The sequence below is a fragment of the Numenius arquata genome, chromosome 6 (genome assembly GCF_964106895.1).
Source record: "Numenius arquata chromosome 6, bNumArq3.hap1.1, whole genome shotgun sequence".
Lineage (NCBI taxonomy): Eukaryota > Metazoa > Chordata > Aves > Charadriiformes > Scolopacidae > Numenius > Numenius arquata.
Genome location: NC_133581.1, coordinates 60,662,631 through 60,681,589, shown reverse-complemented (window position 1 = coordinate 60,681,589; position 18,959 = coordinate 60,662,631). Strand labels below are relative to the sequence as shown.

Sequence of the window (18,959 nt, the reverse complement as noted above, 5' to 3'; positions counted from 1 at the left end):
CCTAGTAGTCTGCTTGGTGAATTTTTACTATTAGGAATTTGCCCAAGCCAAGATTCAGAGCCAATCCTGACTGGAACAGGCTTATTCCGCACGCCATACATTCATAGCTGCTACTATCACATTCTTGGTGATTATCTTCATTCTCTCAAGCAGGGGATCATATCTCCAAGTCATCCTTCTGGGTGGCTGATCTTAGTCATGACTCTGGATTTCTTGGACTGGACTCTTGTCACTGTGTTTGGAAATCCTAGTAAAATCTATTTACCCCTGTTGTAATGAATTATGGATTTTTCAGGAGCTTCTAACCTATGACATGCAAAATAGAACCTGGTGTCAGATGACAGTTGTTAAAGGGAGCTTCTTTCAGTAGATATTAGGCAATCTTTCTTTGACAGATTACAGAGGAGTATGGAGAGGGTATTGCCCTTGAAACACAGACTTCCATTACACTCCCAGTAGCAACAAACAGTATGTCCTCTTCCTGCTGCTGCTTCTCTCATAGCTGTCTTAACAGCCTGGAGAACATCTCTGTGACAGAGTTCCAACTTCCTATGTGCCAGATATCTTTAGACTCCAATATTGCTAAGGTCCTTAGATCTCAGACCTTTATTACAAGCTTCCATCCAGCTGTCCCATCTTTTTCCCCCATTGAACAGTCATGTTAATTTGTCTTTCTCTAGGTAGAAAATGGTCTCACTTCCACATGGAGTTTGTATTTATCAGGAATGCTTCAACACCTCACGAACAGCTGGCTGAGCTCTTCAGCTCTCACTTTGTCAAATTGGACCATCATGTACCCTACATTTTGAAAACCACTTGTTTTTGAGAGCAGAATGTTCGGGATCCTGTACATGCTGCCTCTCTGTGTACTATCATCCTGAGAGGCTGCTGTGTAGGAAAGCTTTATGAAGAAAATTACTTTTTTACAGGATATAAATTATAGAAGAAATAGGAATATGAGAATATCTAAGGAGGCAAAAAGTTTAGAACTGATCTATTTAAATTAAAAACAATCAGGAAAAAATGCCAACACCAAAACAGAGTGAGAAATGGGTGTAGAAGATTAGAGTTTTTGAGCTTCTGGTTTTTGATTTTTCTATTTTTTTTCTTCTTATGTGGTGTTACAGATGAATAGATTCAATATGGCAAACCAAAGAGAATGAATAATGTAATTTATGACTATGAAATATTTACAATTTATGAATATGAATAGTTTAAAAAGGTTGTCATTTCAACCATGTATTTTCAAGCTGAGTAGTAGTTGGCTTATTGATTTGCTCATTCCTCAGTCACAGAGTTATTAAAAAAACCCTTTTACATACCCTAGTGAGAATAAAGTAAATAACTAAATTGTGCAATTGCAATTTAGTTATTTTTAGTGCAATTGTTATTTAGATGAAGCATGTTTCTACATAATTTTTAAGAAGAGCTTTTTACTTGGTTATTCTGTTTCTTGTCCTTTGTGACTTGAACTATGAGTTAGATGGACTCTTAGCTCTGTCAGTGGCCTCAGTCTTGTAGTGATCACTGTGTGGATGTAGTGTTCTGTTAAAGTCTTTTCTGTCCTCTTTTATTTCTCCAAGACACTTCCCAAGTAGCATTACTGGAAGGGAGGCTGGGGTTTGGACTGAGTTCTGAAATCCCGTCGTTTAATACGGCCTGAATGATTTACAAAGAAATGCTATTTAAGGCATTTGTGGCTGTTTAATGAGACAATTTTTTCATTAGCTTGTCTGTTATGCATTTCAAACCAAACAAAATCAAATTTGACTTTTGGATTTGATCAGTAGTTGCTTCAATTAAGAAATTTTATGAGGTTTAAATGTTAATACTTATTATTTTTAAGGAAAGTGCAGTGCCCATAACTGACCACTACTTGTCAGTATTTTACCATCCTAAGAAAATAATCTTCCTAAATCTCAGTTATTAAATTATATATTTTCAGGGTCTAACTGAACATGACGATACATTTGTTTCAGTCTTTCTCTTGCCTGTGTTGTCTTTCTCTCTGTCTGTCGTATGATGTGCGAACTTTTTGTTTGTATTGCACTGCTATTATAATCATAGACCGATTATTAACCAAGATGATATCTAGTTGTATGCTGACTATGAAGAAAGCTTGACATATAAAATTTTGCATCTTTACCATATAAATTTGCATTATTATTTTGATTCTGTAGTCTGTATGTGCTGCGTGTAGTTGGATAAAAATTATTTTCTCTACATTTTTATGTATCTTTCCACTTAGTGAGTATTGATGTGTTTAAACATTATCTGTTTAAACAGCAATTACTGCAAATTAGAAAATTGCCAAAGAGAAATTAACGCAAATCATACATCTTCACTTTCTTCTATATTCTTGATACAAATGTGTTTCTGATTAGAAAGGAGAACAAATATACTCATCTTGCTAGTGCTACTTACACGTATATATGGGTTGCTTTAACAAAATACATTTGTTGTGTAAACTAAAGCTATTTTGAGATTCTTCAGCACTTTCTTTTGAACATGAAGACACCATCACCTTGTATTGTTTGTTTGCATTTATACATCCATTTTCTAAAACAAGATCATGTGTCATTCTTAAAAAAGGGCTTTAAAAAGCTTTTATATGCATTGGATGTCCTGGATGGCTTTACTAATTCCTGTGCTTGGCTTCCTGGGTTTTGGTGAAATAAGTCCGTGTGTTCATGTTTTGCACACTTTAGGTGTACAGAATCATCTTTATAGAAGATTTTGAACTCCCTGACTGTAGTAAAGCAATGACTATAGTTATGTCTCAAGCTAATAACTTGGATAGGTCTGGAAGCATTTTTTTTTCCTTCGTGCAACTGGATACTCGGATCCTGTTTGTCTCCCACCGCACACACTGTGAAGTGCAAGAAGCTGGTGGGCTTTCAGCAGAGAGTGGGGTAGACTGACGGTCAAAAGCGTTACTGAAATTTCTCTTTTGCATGTCTCTCTCACTGATCTTTTTAGGACAAACATAAACTTCATCTGTGCTCTGAGCCATCTGGATGTTTTAATGCACCATTGATACTTGCTCCTTGGCTCTGTGCTGTGCCACCTGTGGCTAACGGTTTCTGGTTTGATTGTAGTTTGAATCTTGCTCTGTCTCGGAACACGGGCTAGTCTCATACATATCTGTCAGTGAAACAGCTAGGCAGTATGTCTTTAAATGCCTGGCTGGCATGTCTAGGTAGCATACTTGGCCCCATGCTAGCTCCTAATGTAGCAAGTTAGGAAAGAATTTTCATTCAGATTAGGATGTGGTATATTTGCGCTTTATTTTAAAATATATACCGTGAGGCTGGTCTGCTTGTGTATTTCTGCTAGTATGAATCTAATTCACTGATCAGTCTCACTTTGAAAGAGAAAATTTCAGTTTGTGGTGTGTGCATTACTTTGAAATAATCTGATTTTATTTAAAAAAAACAAACCCAAACTCTAAGAAAAGTTAGAAGGCTTAAATTGCAGTAAAAGTTATGATTTGCAGTTGGAAGATTTTCATAAGTTGGAAAGATTGAGAACTGTTGTTACAGAGGCCTCCACATAGTTTTTCCCATATATAAGAAAAAAAAAATCTCTCTAGCAGGGAGTAAATTATTTTATCTATTTGAAGTTTTGGGGTTCGATATACTGTATATGGATGAGGTGTGTTGAGTTGGGGAATACCTGGTATGTTAGTGTTCTAATGCTGTCTTATGCTAGTGAACCCTTTAAAAAAAAACAACCTGTAAGAATTGCTCTACTGGGTGAAATCAAAAGCTCAGCCAGCCTGCCAGGGACAGGAGCCTGCTTCTGACCACCTGGGCAGGTAGTGTAACATCTAGCTGGTCCATCCCAAAACCATGCTGTGAAGATCCCTTTACATGGAAGTTCTCTGTTTCCTTGTGGCCTTCTCCATGCCTGTCCCCTCCAAGGCCTCATCAACCTCCTTTTCATCCTCCTGCTGGTCAACACAGACATTAATGCTTTCAAGAGGAGGATCTTGGTGGGAGAATCAGTAGGCCTGTTCCTTAGTGCTTCAGCACTGCCAGGCAGAGCTCTCCTGGGCAGCAGCTGCCTGCTGCTTAGGAGCCATCAGGGAGGAGCATGTGTTGGAACCGTTGTCCTCAGCATCACCTTCCTAGTTCCGTTTTTTGACTGTTAGACTGCCTCAACCACTTCTTTGGAGACAACAAATGAAATCAAAGAATCAGTTGGATCTTTAAATTATTTTCTATTTTCTTTTCTTTAACCCTTCCTTTCCCAAGAGAAACCTTTAGCAGAGAAAAAACTGTCACAAAACAGTGAGAGGGCATTATTTAATAATACAAGGAGGGGAAACAGAATTAACTTTTACCTGAATCGTCAGTAACGGTTGATGTTTGTCTGGCTGTGGATGACCAGATGTTTCCATTTCTTAATGACATCTTGATTAGTTAACTCTTTGCCTACCTAGCACCTACTGGAAAAATGCAACCTGCTCTAGTGGGAGGTGTCCCTGCCCATGGCAGGGGAGTTGGAACTCAATGATCTTTAAGGTCCGTTCCAACTCCAACCATTCTATGGTTCTATGATTCGGTGTTTCACAACTGAAGCGGTGCACATGTGGTATGTTTAATGTATTGTAATATCACATTCTTTTTTGTAGTATTTTAATTCTGATACATATACGAACAGGGTTTTTTTCTTAAAAATGAAATGGTTATGGGCTATTGTTGCAATATATAGAGAAAATAAAACTGAACATTATATTTGTAGTATCAATGGTAGGAAAGATTGCCTTTTGAAGTTATTGCTATTTAATAGCTTAAATATCATTCAGTGATCCTGACAAGTTGAAATGGCTTATTAATTTCTGTGGTTTCTTCTGGGAATTAGGATGTACTACTGATGGAGAGACACACTTTTTGCCTTCAGTAGGGAAATCTTTGAAAATTGTCCTAGTATTGCTAATTCTACCCCAGCTTTAATGTTTTCCTTATGGTGCTGGCATCTCTAGCAAAATCTCTACATGAAAACGTGCATTCTTGGTCCTATATTAATTATTAATTTAGTGCCAAAAATAAGGTTGGCATAAAATTGACTCTATATAACAGAGCTTCTAATTTAGCTAGTAAAAATGAAGTTCAATTGCAGTTAGTACAGATCATATATCTGTAGCAGAATGTTCTGAACTCGTACTTCTAGTCATTAAAAAAACCCCACCCAAACTTGTGCAATAATGTCATTAGTTAAGGTGATGATTTTTGTTCATGTAACTTTTTGGGAGTTCTTCTTAGAGTCTTTTTGAGTAAAATGGGAGTGTGCCAGGTCTGTGCGCAGTGTTGAGTTTGTTAGTTGACTGGAATGATATATTTGAATCAGTACTGAACACCTAAATATGTTACAGTCTTACATAATCTCTCTGATTATGAATCAGTAAGATTAAAAGCATAGTTCTTTATGTAGCATAGTATTTTCAGTGGCATAGTGATGACAAATAGCTTCCACAGTCTCAGTTTTTACTGTAAACTGTTCAAACAGGGGAATAGTCCAAACTATACTGAAACCCTTATGTTTCCTGAGGTGAGGATATAACACTAAGATAAAGATATAAATCCATTTATTTTCTCCACAATGCTACTTTTAAAAAACAAAACTTGTAAAGCTGAATACCTGACTTCACTGAGGTTGATTAATATCTTGCCTTCTGTTTTCATACAGTGAAATTGTTCCCCATTATACAGTCAAGGGAAAATGTTCAAAAACTGAAAGAAATTGCACTAATTACCTGTGCAAATTTCAGGGATAATTGTTAAAGAAGATTTTCCTTTAAAATTTAAAATAAAACTGCTGCTCAGGAGCAATCGACTGGGAAAAAGACATTTCTTTCTACACAGGCTATGTGTTTCTGTTGTTGTTCTGTTGTAGTTTTAGCAAGTAATGGTGGAAGGAATGATTGTACTTATGCTTCATGATATTGCATGAAAGTAAAAGATGTGTGCTACGGTCTCCATTTGATTTGTGGCTTGTGTGAAACCACTTGGTCATGTTGCACAGCAAAGAAGATTTATTAACACAGTTACTCAAATTCACAGCAAATTCTATGAGTATGGCTAGTGATATCTCTCAGCTGGTGTTTCTAAGTGATACTTAAGATGATCCAATGACATTGTTATGGCTTGATATATCCAAACGCGGGTTGTGTATGTTGCAACTTGTATGTGTCATTAACCTCTGTGATGTCTACTGCATTCCTTTGCCAATGATTGCCTGTGTTCTACAAATAGTGTTGGTTTGCAAAGGGAAAAAGTTTTGAAATTGATATTCAAGGCAATATTATTTTTGCAAGATGCTTTAGAAAATGTATTTAAGTGGTTTTTAGATACTTCAGTTGGGTGGGGGGGTGGGAAGGAAAAGTCCCCATGGATTTTTTTTTTATTCTTTTTTCCCTGAAGTAGGGCATATCAGCGTCAATAACTTTTGATCAGAAAAGTTTCAGTTGATTCTGTCTTAATACTGTGATTCTAAGCATCTGTCCAGATTCAGATAAAACTAACTTTTTCTTCTTGTTTTGGCTTCCGACACAACCTTATAGTAGTGTTTTCCTTACTACAGTGCATGGTATTTCATATGATGCATATTTTATATTAGAGAATATATTCTTTTCATCTGATATGTTTACATCTTAGTGGGGAATCTCTTGAGGCATAGACCTTCATCTCAACGTGTTTAGGGTCAGCCTTGAGCATCTGGAACTCTATACATTGGAATGATGTTAGTGCTAGCTTTGACTTCGTATTTTACCCTGTTCTGTGCATGGGTGTGCTTATGTATGCATGGACTTGTATTTATTTTTTCATAACATTACACATTGGCTCCACATGGAAATGTTAGACATAGACAGAAAGCATTTGTCTAGATCTTCTTTCTTAAATATATCAGCAGATTCATTCATTTTAACAGACTTACAGAGAAGACTTCTTAAATTTGATAATGAAGTTCACAATATATTTTTCCCCACTAAAGGCTTTAAGGAAGCAAGATGCTAAAGCAGATGAAACAGAAGAACTCATGAAAAATAAACTTGTGAAATATGAAAGTGAAAAGAACCAAGTAAGACTTAATTTTCTTCTCTCTTGTTTAGTTTTAAATAAGTGCATAGTGTCATATGTTACAGTATATGCTTACTTTTGGGAGAAACCAGCAGGATAATACTTTCTTTACTCTCTAAGATAACAAGGGGTTGGGTTTTTTTGCATCAGAGGCACTGTGAATATAGCTCTGCTGAACTTCTGTTTCCTTCAAAGCTCTTTAGTTATAGTGTATTACTTCTAATGACTCTTCCACCCTGCCAGGTGGACAAGTTTATAATTTGGGGATTATCCTTGATTTCTTTCTCTGATTTGTCTCTGAAGTTATACATAATCTGCTCTTGCTTATTTGCAGCAGCTCAAAGATGCAGCTTTTCTTCATCCCTGCAACTAATGCATAGTAGTTATTTTGCACCATGATTATTAATAATTAGTCTTTCTGAACTCTCTGTTGCTGTATTGCTCTCTTCCTTTTCATAAAAAAAAAGATTTCTTATATTTATGTTCTGGCAGGATGCTAGGGCCATGTTACACTTTTTCTAGCTTTTCTTACATGGAGTTTGGCCTTTTTGACAATACTTGCAAAGTTATACTCCTTTATGTTAAACCAACTATTTAGTGTTTTATATTATGTTACTCTCTCTATTCCATTAATGCTGGTCCTGTTTACTTTGCTCATTTTCCAGCCTCACAACATCCTCTTTGGGGTTGCTATCTCTGCAATAACAATTTCCGCTGTCAAAACCTATATTTATTTCCATGGGGATCTTTGTGATCTTTGAACTATTTGTGGTAGAAGTCAGAAAATATTTTATAGCTTTGGTTTTCTGTGGGTTTTGTTTGGTTTTTTTTCTAAATGGTCATCGGTTTGCTGGCTATTTCTGATTAAACATTTTTAAATTACCTTAATATTATATTTTTAGGAAAAATTTTAATTGTTGGCACTTCAGTTTTTCAGTCCTTGTTTCCATAATAATTCAAATACATCTTTTTACACAAGACAGAAAAAAACATAGACTTTACCAATTACCAGTTCTACTAATGCATGTAATCTTTAATACTTTTATGAATAAACTATGTAACAAAGGTGACTTCAAATGTTAAGTCATTGTTAATTTTAATGAGTTTGAAAGTATGTTTCAAATCCAGGGACAATGTTTTTGAAACTTCTAAAAAAACTTTAGCTTGCTTTCTTTTACTTTTAACCCAGTAAAAGTTTGCTTTTGTGCATTTTTGTTTTGGATTATATATACTATTTTGTATCTTCATGAGATATAGAATATTGTACAAAAATATAGAGTGTAAGTTGAATTCTCTTTATTTAATTTAAATACATATAGCAGGGATTTAGTACAAACGAAAATTTGCTTTAAAATTTTGGACAAATAAGAATATTGTGTATATTATGCCTCATTTTAAATAGATGCTTATATTGATTAATTTGCGCCAGAATTAAATAGTTAAAATACACTTTTGTAGTATGACGCATACATTGCTTTTCTTTCTTCATCTTATGTAATGAAAGCTTGAGCAGGAATTGGAGCAGTCCCGGAAAAAGTTGAATGAATCAGAAAGCAGTAGAGAGGCTCTTTTGCGTCAGGTAACTGCTTTGGTGTGGTGAAAATCCTGAAGTTTTCATATTAAGCTGTGTCTGAATCTTTTTGCTTAATCTTCCGTTCTCATACTATGATAACATTGTTTTGGGAAGAGAAGAAGGAGTTACAGAAAGACGGGTTTAAGAGTGTAAAAATATGTGGACTAGGCTCTCATTATACTTTTCCTGCTTTCCCAACTTTCATGTATAGATGTTCATACATAGTAATTGTAGTAGTGGTAGTAGTTATGGTACATAAACACATTATTTATAACTGCCCTTTATAGTGTGCTTTAGAACAACTTCTATATTCGTAATTATTCTTATGCAAAGTGCATGCTATAATTGGTGAACTCGGATAAACCAGTGACCTAGAAGTATTTTCTGTATTGTATACCAACGTGATAAAAATATATAAAAACCAAACACCTAAAAAGTATCTAAAGTGTGCTCTAAACAATACCTGTTGATGCATATATGATTAAATCTAGAAGTTCCAGGAACATGGGTTGTAGCTTTAGAAAAATGTACTTTCTCCTAAACATTTCTAATCCTTCCTTCTTTCAGAGGAGCTGGGGAAAAAATGGGAATAAATAGGGAGGGGGCAACTGGCATACTTATCCATTAGTGTTACTCGTTTGACTTGTGTATCTAGCAGAAGTTTAAGTTGACTGTATTACTGTTTTGAATTTAACTCACGGTGCATGGAATATAGTGCTATGTCACACGTGGGTAATATGAGTTAGAGCTATTTTCCTTCAGTCCATTTTTAGCATGTCATATTTCCTCTATTTTCATGTACACAATGTCATCTTTGTAAGCGCTAGACTGTATATGATAGAATGGAAAAATGTGAAAAGCCCCGATGTTTCTTAAGAATAAGTACATTGTATTTTTAATTAGTAGAATTTAAATAAAATACATCGCTTATTAAATTTATATAAATAATTTCACTAGCAATGTAAAAAGACAATTGCAACATATAAAATGGTAGCATTTTATTTGGTCTAGAGGAATTAATGCTTATCCATGGTCAATGTAACAAATCAAAATATTTCCTTTAATTTTGAGTAATCACTTTGTGGCCTATAACTAGGAAGTAATTTGTCTTTTTGTTTACCATCTGCAGTACTCTTGAGATTTAGATATAAATATTACTTGGGTATAGTTTTTGGGTTTTGTAGTGCTTAATTAAAAGTATGCTGTTTACTCTTTCTTTTTGTTTTTCATTAAACGTTTGATACTTGTACACATATTTTAGATTGAGGATCTTCGTTCCCAACTTTTGAGAGCAGAAGACGACCGTGTAGAGTTGCAACATCAAATTTCACATGTTGCTAGTTGCCGCCAGAGCTTCCAGGATGTACAAGATGATGACAGGAGAATTAGAACAGGTACAATTCTCAAATTTTGCACTAGAGGTCTGCAAATTAGTTAGTTAGCCTAGACATTAATTCTGACTTTGACTTTCAGTCTAATTCTTCTATTGTTTCAACAAAACCAGACATTTAACTCCTCAGCTTTTAAGTTAATAAGTACTGGCATCTGAATATTAACAAATAATTAGCAATCAGAGTTAAAATTTAGGATAAAATACCATGATTTGCATGTTTAAAGAAGGTGAAGATCATTAGAGACAATTTCACTGAAGTGGATAGTGTTTTTACAGAAGAAAAAAATTTGGCATATTTTTAAATATTAATTTTCCTGAAATTTTACATTTCAGTCCATTTGCACTTTAAACTCTGCCATCTTGAAAATCATTTACATAGCTGATTAATAAGACTGACGGATTTATTGTAGAGTTTCTAAGGGGTAACAACATGTTCCAGAGAGGTTAAGAAAATTGTCCAGTATGATGCAGTCAGGGCTTCTGTTTGCAGTATGTTAGAATTCTAGAGATGGAACAATTATATTTAGAAGTAAAATATTTTAAACCATTTCAAGATGTAATTGCATATTAAATTACCACTTTAGCAAGGTCTTCGCTACATTGTTAGTTATCTATCTGTATTTAAACTTTTCAACCACAATCAAAAAGGCATTAGAGAAAGTCTTTATCTTTCTCCTTATTAACATAGAAATGTATTACTCAAGATAATAGAGGAATAGCGACTTCAAGTCCAGTGTCTCGGTGAATGTTTAATTGGTTTGGTTAATGACTTCTTTTTATATTTTCATACAATTATCTTCGTTATTCAACTAGGACTCTGACTCCCTGTTTTACAAATCTCATATAGAGCACTGGAAAATAGCTAGATTTTGTACGTGGCTTAGCTTCAGAAATCTAACACAAAGTAGTAATTTTTAATAGTTTTTCTCCAGTCATATTAATGTATCTGCTTAAAAGGGAATTTATTTGAAACAATATGCTTTTCCTGTTAATGAAAATTTATTTTAATTTTTCCATTTGTTTTATAATTATAAATAAAAACTGTTGTAAAAATACAAAGAAAATAAAAAAATGTACTGGAGCTGTAAAAATATTCACATATATATTTCTATAATTTATGCAGTTGTGTTTCTTCGTACTGTGTTATTTCTGTATCTTCGAAGATGCATGGGAAGAATACAAATGGAGATTTTCTTTGCCTCTAGTAGTTTTTGACTAAACACCTTTGAATTTCTGGTTGAAGAAATTTACAGCTTACTCACATCAAGAACTTTTATCGTGATTGTAGGATTCAGACATAAAATTCACAGACAGTGTGACTTCCAAATAAGGAAGTATTACTCTGCTGGGATAAAATTTTGGCCTTGATGTTTGTGGCTAAGTTTCATTTACACCAGAATTTCTCCATTGCTTCTGTCCTATTTTATTTTATTGGGTGAGTTGTTTTTTTAAAAACAAGAAAAAAGAGAACACACACCCCCCAATGACTGGATAAACAAAAATACTGTTTCATTTAGGAAAAGTTTATAATATAGGGATAGCCATTTTTCACAGATACTTTGATCAAAATCAATAGTAGTAGAATAGTCTCAAGTAGAGAAGAATATTACAAGATAAATAAGAAAAAGATAATTGACCACAAGTCAGTATTTCTACTGGGCCTGTTGTTCTGTTCTCACTCTTTTATAGTAGTAGAGAGACATGAGAGAGAGAAGCAAGAACTGGAGAAACATATTTTGGAGCTTAAAGCAAAGCTGAATCATAATGCTGTAATGTCAGAGGTAGAAGAACTAAAGAGATGCATAGAGCGTAAGGACAAAGAGAAAGCACAGCTTGTAATGCACATACAGGTAAGTTGTATTTTTGTTGTTTGGTGTGGTTTGGTTTTTTTTTAATAATTTCCCATGTATTTAAGGTAGAGGATATGCCAGATTAGGGAGTAACCTTTAAAACTAAGAGCAACTGTCATACTCTTCTTAGTTTATTCTATAAATAACTTTGAAAGGTGGTCTGAGTTTGCAGAGGTTTTTCTCTCCCATCTTGTTAATAAACCAAAAATGGTGTTTGCTATTGCCCATGAATTCATGGTTTGGGTTACTTCTTTCCCATGTGCAAAGAAAAGGTGATCTGATTTGTTCAGCAGTTACCATCAATAATGATTTCTGGATAGATAGATCATAATTGCCCTTTTTTTTTTTTTTTAGCAATTAGCTGCAATATAATAATTATTATACTAATTAGGATTAGCATTCTTATTTTTGGTAAACACATACTGTTTAAAGTGATTCTCTGTGAAAAGAATAGCAGCAGTCTCTGACACTGGAATTTTAGTTAGAAGACTTTTATCTTGAACACAAAATGAGATAGAAAGAGGCAGTAGCCTTTTTATTTAAGACAAGAGATTTCTGCGTTTTTGGATCTTGTCTAGATTTGTCATTGGTAGTAAGATGCCTGAACTGTAACTGTTTTCTACTGTCTTTCATGACTGTTAGGAGAAATGAGGATATTTTCAAAAACCCTCTGTGGGACTTCAGTAGTCAAGTACTTAACATTTGTTGTACTTGTGTTGGGGCATTCAGTAACCCAGGGGTTTTGTATTTTTTGAATGAAGGTACTTTGCTTTGAAATGGTGTTATGCCACTTTGGAAATTCAAAAGTAGGAATTATTTTTTTCTTGCGTTTTCATAGATTTACAGGACTATACTGTTCAGTTTACTTCTGCTGCTGTCTTCCCTCGTCAACTTCTGTGCTGATTTAAATCAAACTAATACATCAAATTACATTTGGAAAAAATCGAAGTCTCAAAATAAGTTCCTTCACACTTTATGAATTGGTCATGGAACAGCTTTAAAAAGACCTAGAGTGCTCCTATAGAGGATAAGGCAAGCAGAACTTATTTGCTGATGCCTATCAGCATGTGTTCTAGCTGGCCAATACAACTCCAGGCTAACCTGTTTTAATGCGGATAAGATCTTCATCAATCAAAAAAAAACATGCTGTTTTTTTGTTTTCTGGAGCCTGAGAAATTCTAATTGCTTTGGTGGCAGGAGTTAATGGGATAAAAACCCATAAAAAACCAATTTTTTTGAACTTCTGCTTGTAGAACATGCTTTCTTGATGGTGAGAATGATGTTCTAATACTAATTTCCTGCTCTGTGAAAATACTGATGGAAGGGTGCTCAGCTGGGGTCATTGTCATTGCTCCGAGTTAGAAATTTTTCACTTCCCCGATTATCTCAACAGAAAATACTTTGTACTTCTTATCTGCTTCCCACTGCATTCTCCTACAGAGGCAGTAACAGGAAAATAGCTAGTGTGTTTTCCTTTTAATGAGACATCAAGGAATGCAAGGATGTGAATTTCTAAACTTCTGTACTAACAAAGCAGTTTGTAAAGCCTGTTCTAACAGCTGCTCCTATCAGATAGTCTGATTCCCAGTTGGAAGTGACCAGTCATGTTTGACTTGAGTGTAATGTATCTTTGGCTAGCAGGGAGGGTGTAACTGCATTTGCCTCTGGTGTACATGTGATATTAGAAATTTCTTTTGATTTATTTAAATGTTATCGTTTTCAACAATTTGAGGTGTGTGTGTTGTACATTAGTCCCTGACAGTTGCCATAAACTCACAATACGATATCAAATAGAGAGGGTGAAAAAGATTATAATCACATTCTTAAACTCATATTTGGAATTAAAATTAATTTTAAAAATATTAAATATTTAGAATGAAAATTAATTTTTAAATTTAATAGAGAAAAGTTTTATTTCAGTTGCTATAGTTTACCTGAGGATGCTTCTGTAAGATCTTGCAAATGTATGCATCTATCTTAAATATATTTTTCTGCATTGAACTATATAGATATGGGATTCTTATGGCTAAGAAATAAAGTACACAAATTATAAAGATGCAATACCCTAGTTTCTCCATAAGTATTTTTAGACTCTTATGTTTGTGAAATTGTTTGATTTACTAATTACTTCTCATTCTAATTATGTCAAAGTAATCTTACAGTATTGACCCGTAGAGTGTAACAGCAGAAAGTTTGTTAAAATATTTCAAATTTTTTTTAGGGAAAGTTGTTGAACTTTGTTTATTTTGTTTATTTAAGATAAGGATTCTTCAGTAACATAAGTCTTTCAGTCTTACGAAGACCTTATCCTCATTAAAATTCATTTTATGGCTTTTTCTTCCTCTAAAGATGAAAACTGTTAGCCAGTTATTTTCATTGTATGAGCCAATTAATATATCTGAAAATCAATAAGTAACACTTTTCTAAATTTAAAGAGATACTCATACAATGTAAGAGAAGTCAATACCTTTGCAGACCAGCCCCCATTGCCATGTCAATGGAGTTAAAATGCTGAAATAGTGCTAGAGATAGAAACTTTATCAAAGTGAACAGCATCTGTACATTTTAAATCTATCTAAAACCACATATCAACTTGAACAAAAAAAAATTGGTGTTTTACATAAACCATTATCTGTCAGAAGGAGTAGCAGTTCAAACGTTGGAAAAATATGGAGAAGACATCGCTTTAAGAAATTGATTTTGCGCAATACACCTTTTACTGCATGAATACACTTCTTCACTGATTGAAGTTTTGCATCTCCAATTACTCAATTCACAGAACTTATGCTTCCATAAAAAATCTAAACCTTCTCGATTAATACTTCTTGATGGTTAGATACAATACGATTGGCAGGAAACACAGATGAGATTGTAATGAATAAATTGCTATTTGAGGTCTGCATTCAGGAAAAATTAGTAAGAGAAATAATTTGGATAGCATTGTTGAAAAGCAAGCAAGACAAGCAAGATGGTGACTGTGCTGCTGAGATATAGGGGAGAAAAAAAAGAGAGGAGGGAGAAAAATACATATAGATGTACTCTAGGTGACTAATGTAATTAGTACAGTGGGGTGGAATGTGGCTTTCTCATTTTCGTACCGGTATAGAATGTTTGCACATAACTGTGGTGTAAGGCATTAGTTCTCTAAATTGTAGCAGATGGGTGAGCCTCATGTGCATTTTAAATGTTCACACAAAAGTTTTAAGGAATGTTGTGCTGAATACACCATGTGTTTTCTATACCTAGAATGAATTTTGGTTTGCACTTTGTGGTGATTTTATTTTTAAATTAGATGTTGAAAATGCAGGTCGAAGGTATGATATGTGTAGTCAAGCTGAGGGCTGGAACTCCAAACTACAGGATTTACTGGAACGGTGACAGTGGCACGTTTAGTGCCTGTGGTGATTACTTTACACTTCAGATAAATAACTAGGCTCTTAAATGGAAAATATTGGCCTCTTTCTCTGCATCCAGTTTCTTACCAAAGTTGAAAGCTAGATTGCATATGACGATTTTGGATATGTAGAAAACTGGAGCAGAACTGTTTTACTGGGGCCAAATGGTGCCTCTGTTTTTGAGTATGTTAATCATCTCTGTTCTGTGTCATCTCTAGCCAGGGCCTGTCAATTGCAATGTCTGTGCTGTACTCTGCGCTGTACTCTGAGGGCTGATACAAACTTGAATCAGTTTTTAAAATAATACTTGCATTCAGATCTCTAGAGTGTTAATATGCTGTATCCCAGGATTTAGTAACTAATCTTAATGACATTTTTAAGTGTTCCACGAACACATTTCTCTTTTATAAAAATCTTCAGATACTATAGCCAGAAGGAGAGTATTTGATGTTGGGTTGATGGCAAATGAGTTGATATGAGTATTCTAAGACCTTCCCCTTGGTTCTGTTAGCAGTGGAACTATGAAAATGCAGCAATAGAATTAATCTGGTTAGAAAAATTGGGACCCAGAAGTGTCTCATGTATAGACTGAGAAGAGACAACATGCTCCAGTCAGTATTTTCTATAGTAACTGCAATACAAAACATACTAACAGTTGCTGGTATATGCATGCATATATGTATATGCAATACATTTTAACAATGAACTGTTCTGAATATCCTGGGTTTCTTCTGTCAGGAGAACCTCTGTGCTGCTGTAATGTATGTCACAGAATATCGTCATGCTTCTATTGCATCCAGAGTAGCTCACTGAGTTCTCTGGGTGACTGACCTTCAGCTGCCAAAGACACTAGACGCTGCTTTGAATCTGCAGTCTTAATCCATAAAGGCAGCATTTCTCATCTTCATAGAACTTCTTTTTTAATCACAAGTGTTTAAGTAATTTGCTACTTGGAAGAGAAACTCGGATGTCCAAGGAAGGTGATTTTTTTTTTATTTTTTTCCTAATCTCCTGACATTGCTTGTCCTTTGTCTTGGATTATCTCACTCTTGTTTACTAGTCACAACTGAGAAGGAGAAACTTGGATTTAAAAAAAAACAAATGAACCCAAACTGCCACATCTCTGTATTCCTGTCTTGTAGAAATCCTTAAAATATTTACATTCTTAATTACCTAGAAGGGTAATTCCAAGATAGGGATGTGAAAATTAGACAACTTCAAGCACTGACTTCAAACATGTTCCCAAAGCAAAAATGGAGGCAGATCTGTGATAATTCCGACTTCTCTAGCCCTAGCAGGGCTCTGGCACTGTAAATCCAGACCCTGGAGCTGGATTAAGGTGTAGTCTGTGGTAAGGATTGATGTTTCTCTTTTGACCAGTTCCCTCAAATCCCACAGCTCTGGAGGCTGAGAGCAAACTTAGATTTGTTGTGTTAGGTTTTTAATTTATTTCCCTTCCAGTGGCACTTCCTTTATCCTCTGTGGCATCCTGATGAAGGGCAGCTCCTTTCCCACAGGTAACACAGTATTTCACCCTCAATGGTAATGAAAAAAACCAACCAACCTCCCAAACAAACCAAGAAAAAAAAATAAAAATCACGAAACCTCTGTGGTACAACACTTGATTATAATACCAGAATAGGTCCTCATGGTGTCTGACCCAGTCCCTATCTGATTTTTAGCCTGTGCTGAAGTTGTATTCAGCACTGCTCTGGCCACGGCTCCAGCAGGATCTGCATACAAACAGCTTTGCAAAGGGAACAGACAGGCTGTGGGGCTTCCACTAATGGTAACATTTTGTGATGTATTGTCTGCATGCATGTTTAATGCCCTTTGCAATGGAGATTCTCTGGCTGAGAAGGAAAATGAGGACTAAAAGGCTGGAGGGAAACTGAGGATTGAGAATCCTACAGATGTCTGTATACAAATGGTCTAAAACATGATGGGGAAACAGGGGTACCTCCTTACTCCAGGTGTTAGTATTTTAATATTCAAGACTGACATCTGCAAGTATAAACATTCTATGCAGGATAGTTTGTTATTTTAGCAGAAAATAGTTGGCTTTCAAGACAAGGTCTTGACAAACTTATGAACAATAGGCACACAGTATTTTCATTTTTAAATTTTTATATATTAAATCTAATGTTTTTTGAAAATACGCCAAAATTGAAAAATGCGATGCTATGCACTTAGCTACATTATCTGTTATTTTTAGTTGTAAAGATTGTTTAGAAAGAAATTAAAAGCTTAAGTTTATAAGATCATCATTGTGAAATGAAACCACAAGGTCATACTTTCACAGCTCACCACTGCCAAGTACAATGTTTTTCCAGTGACACCAGTAATTTGCATAATTATTTTTTATTATCAAAACAATCTTAATTCTCATAAAATCAAAATTAGGCATTAAAAAGATGTAGTAATGTAACTTGCTTTATGTTTTGTATTAACTATTTACTACCTGCTGATAGTATGGTTCCACAAAAACTAGTACTCAGTCATTTACTGATTAGTGTTTGTCTGAAAGGGGTATCGTATTTAGCAAGGCATGCTCTACTGACCCTGTTGATTGATATTTCAAATCATTACATGAAAACTGCGTCCTTTAAGATGGTTCTGATGAACTCTAGATGTTCATTGCTGTTAAGGGTTATGAACCGCAATGTTGACGTGTGCAGGCAGGTAATGACAAATGGCAAAGAGACTACATGCCTGTAACTGTTCTGTTAGAAATATTATTTTAAAAATTGCAAACAGTCAGTCATCCTACTTTTTTGTCATAATGCCTAGAAATTGGGATTGTGTGTTGGGATTTTCCAAGGAGCCAATCTTTGTTTTTAGAGGAACTTAAGCTCCGTACATGGACAGTGAGGTTTGAGATGTGCTTTTACAGCTACTGAAGCAAAAAAAATCTCTAACAAATAGTGTTTGTGTATGTGTGTTCCCCTTGTGTGAAAGTATGTATATGCCATACCTGGAAAGAGGCTTTCTTCTTTCTGGGAGACCTCTCTCTGTGTGTATAGATGATATAGATATGATTTCATACCGAATTTTTTGCTTTCTTATTTTTGTGACAGCCCATGTCTGAAAAGTTGCTTTCTTAATGTTTTAAATATCAGTAGGGCGTGCCCTTAAAGATCAAACAGAATTTTGACAACTGCATACGTGCTCACATACAGATATGTTTATCGTATGTCAAACAGGAATTCAAAAGTACAGGTCAGTGCATTTGGGACCCCTGTTATGATATTATAAAAACATAAAAAAAAGAGTGTGGAAACTCACTGTTTCTCTATTCCCTTGCTTTACTGGGAAAGCTGCATGAAATGTTGATATGCTGTACTGCTGTTTTCCAGCTGACTTCAACTGGTTTAGGTTTGTGCTTGCTTAACTTTGCTAAGCAAAGTGCAAACTATATGCAAAGATCTGTTGTATTTTCACAAATTTTAAAAATAAAACATTAAAATTCACTTATTGGTACATGCATGTCAAAGTTCATTTTTCCACTTCATGGAAATAGCTCATGATAGATTAGTTGTGCTTCAAGATAAACATCTAAAACAAATGTTCCCATTTTTTTCATTTTACTGTAACTCAATAGATTGGAGATCAGGATTTGCTTCTACATAGTGAAGCGAGTGTTTGCAATTAATTGAACATTGTTTT

The 18,959-nt window shown here is 34.7% G+C and overlaps 1 protein-coding gene across 1 annotated transcript in view; it reads left to right on the top strand.

The window, feature by feature from the left end:
* The window catches only part of CEP128 (centrosomal protein 128), a 121,247-nt gene that overhangs the window by 25,136 nt on the left and 77,152 nt on the right, over positions 1-18,959 (top strand). Inside the window, exons 10-13 of the mRNA XM_074148406.1 lie at positions 6,997-7,083; positions 8,587-8,661; positions 9,917-10,049; positions 11,738-11,898. Coding sequence (XP_074004507.1) covers positions 6,997-7,083; positions 8,587-8,661; positions 9,917-10,049; positions 11,738-11,898 — 456 coding nt within the window. The remainder of the gene's footprint in view (positions 1-6,996; positions 7,084-8,586; positions 8,662-9,916; positions 10,050-11,737; positions 11,899-18,959) is intronic.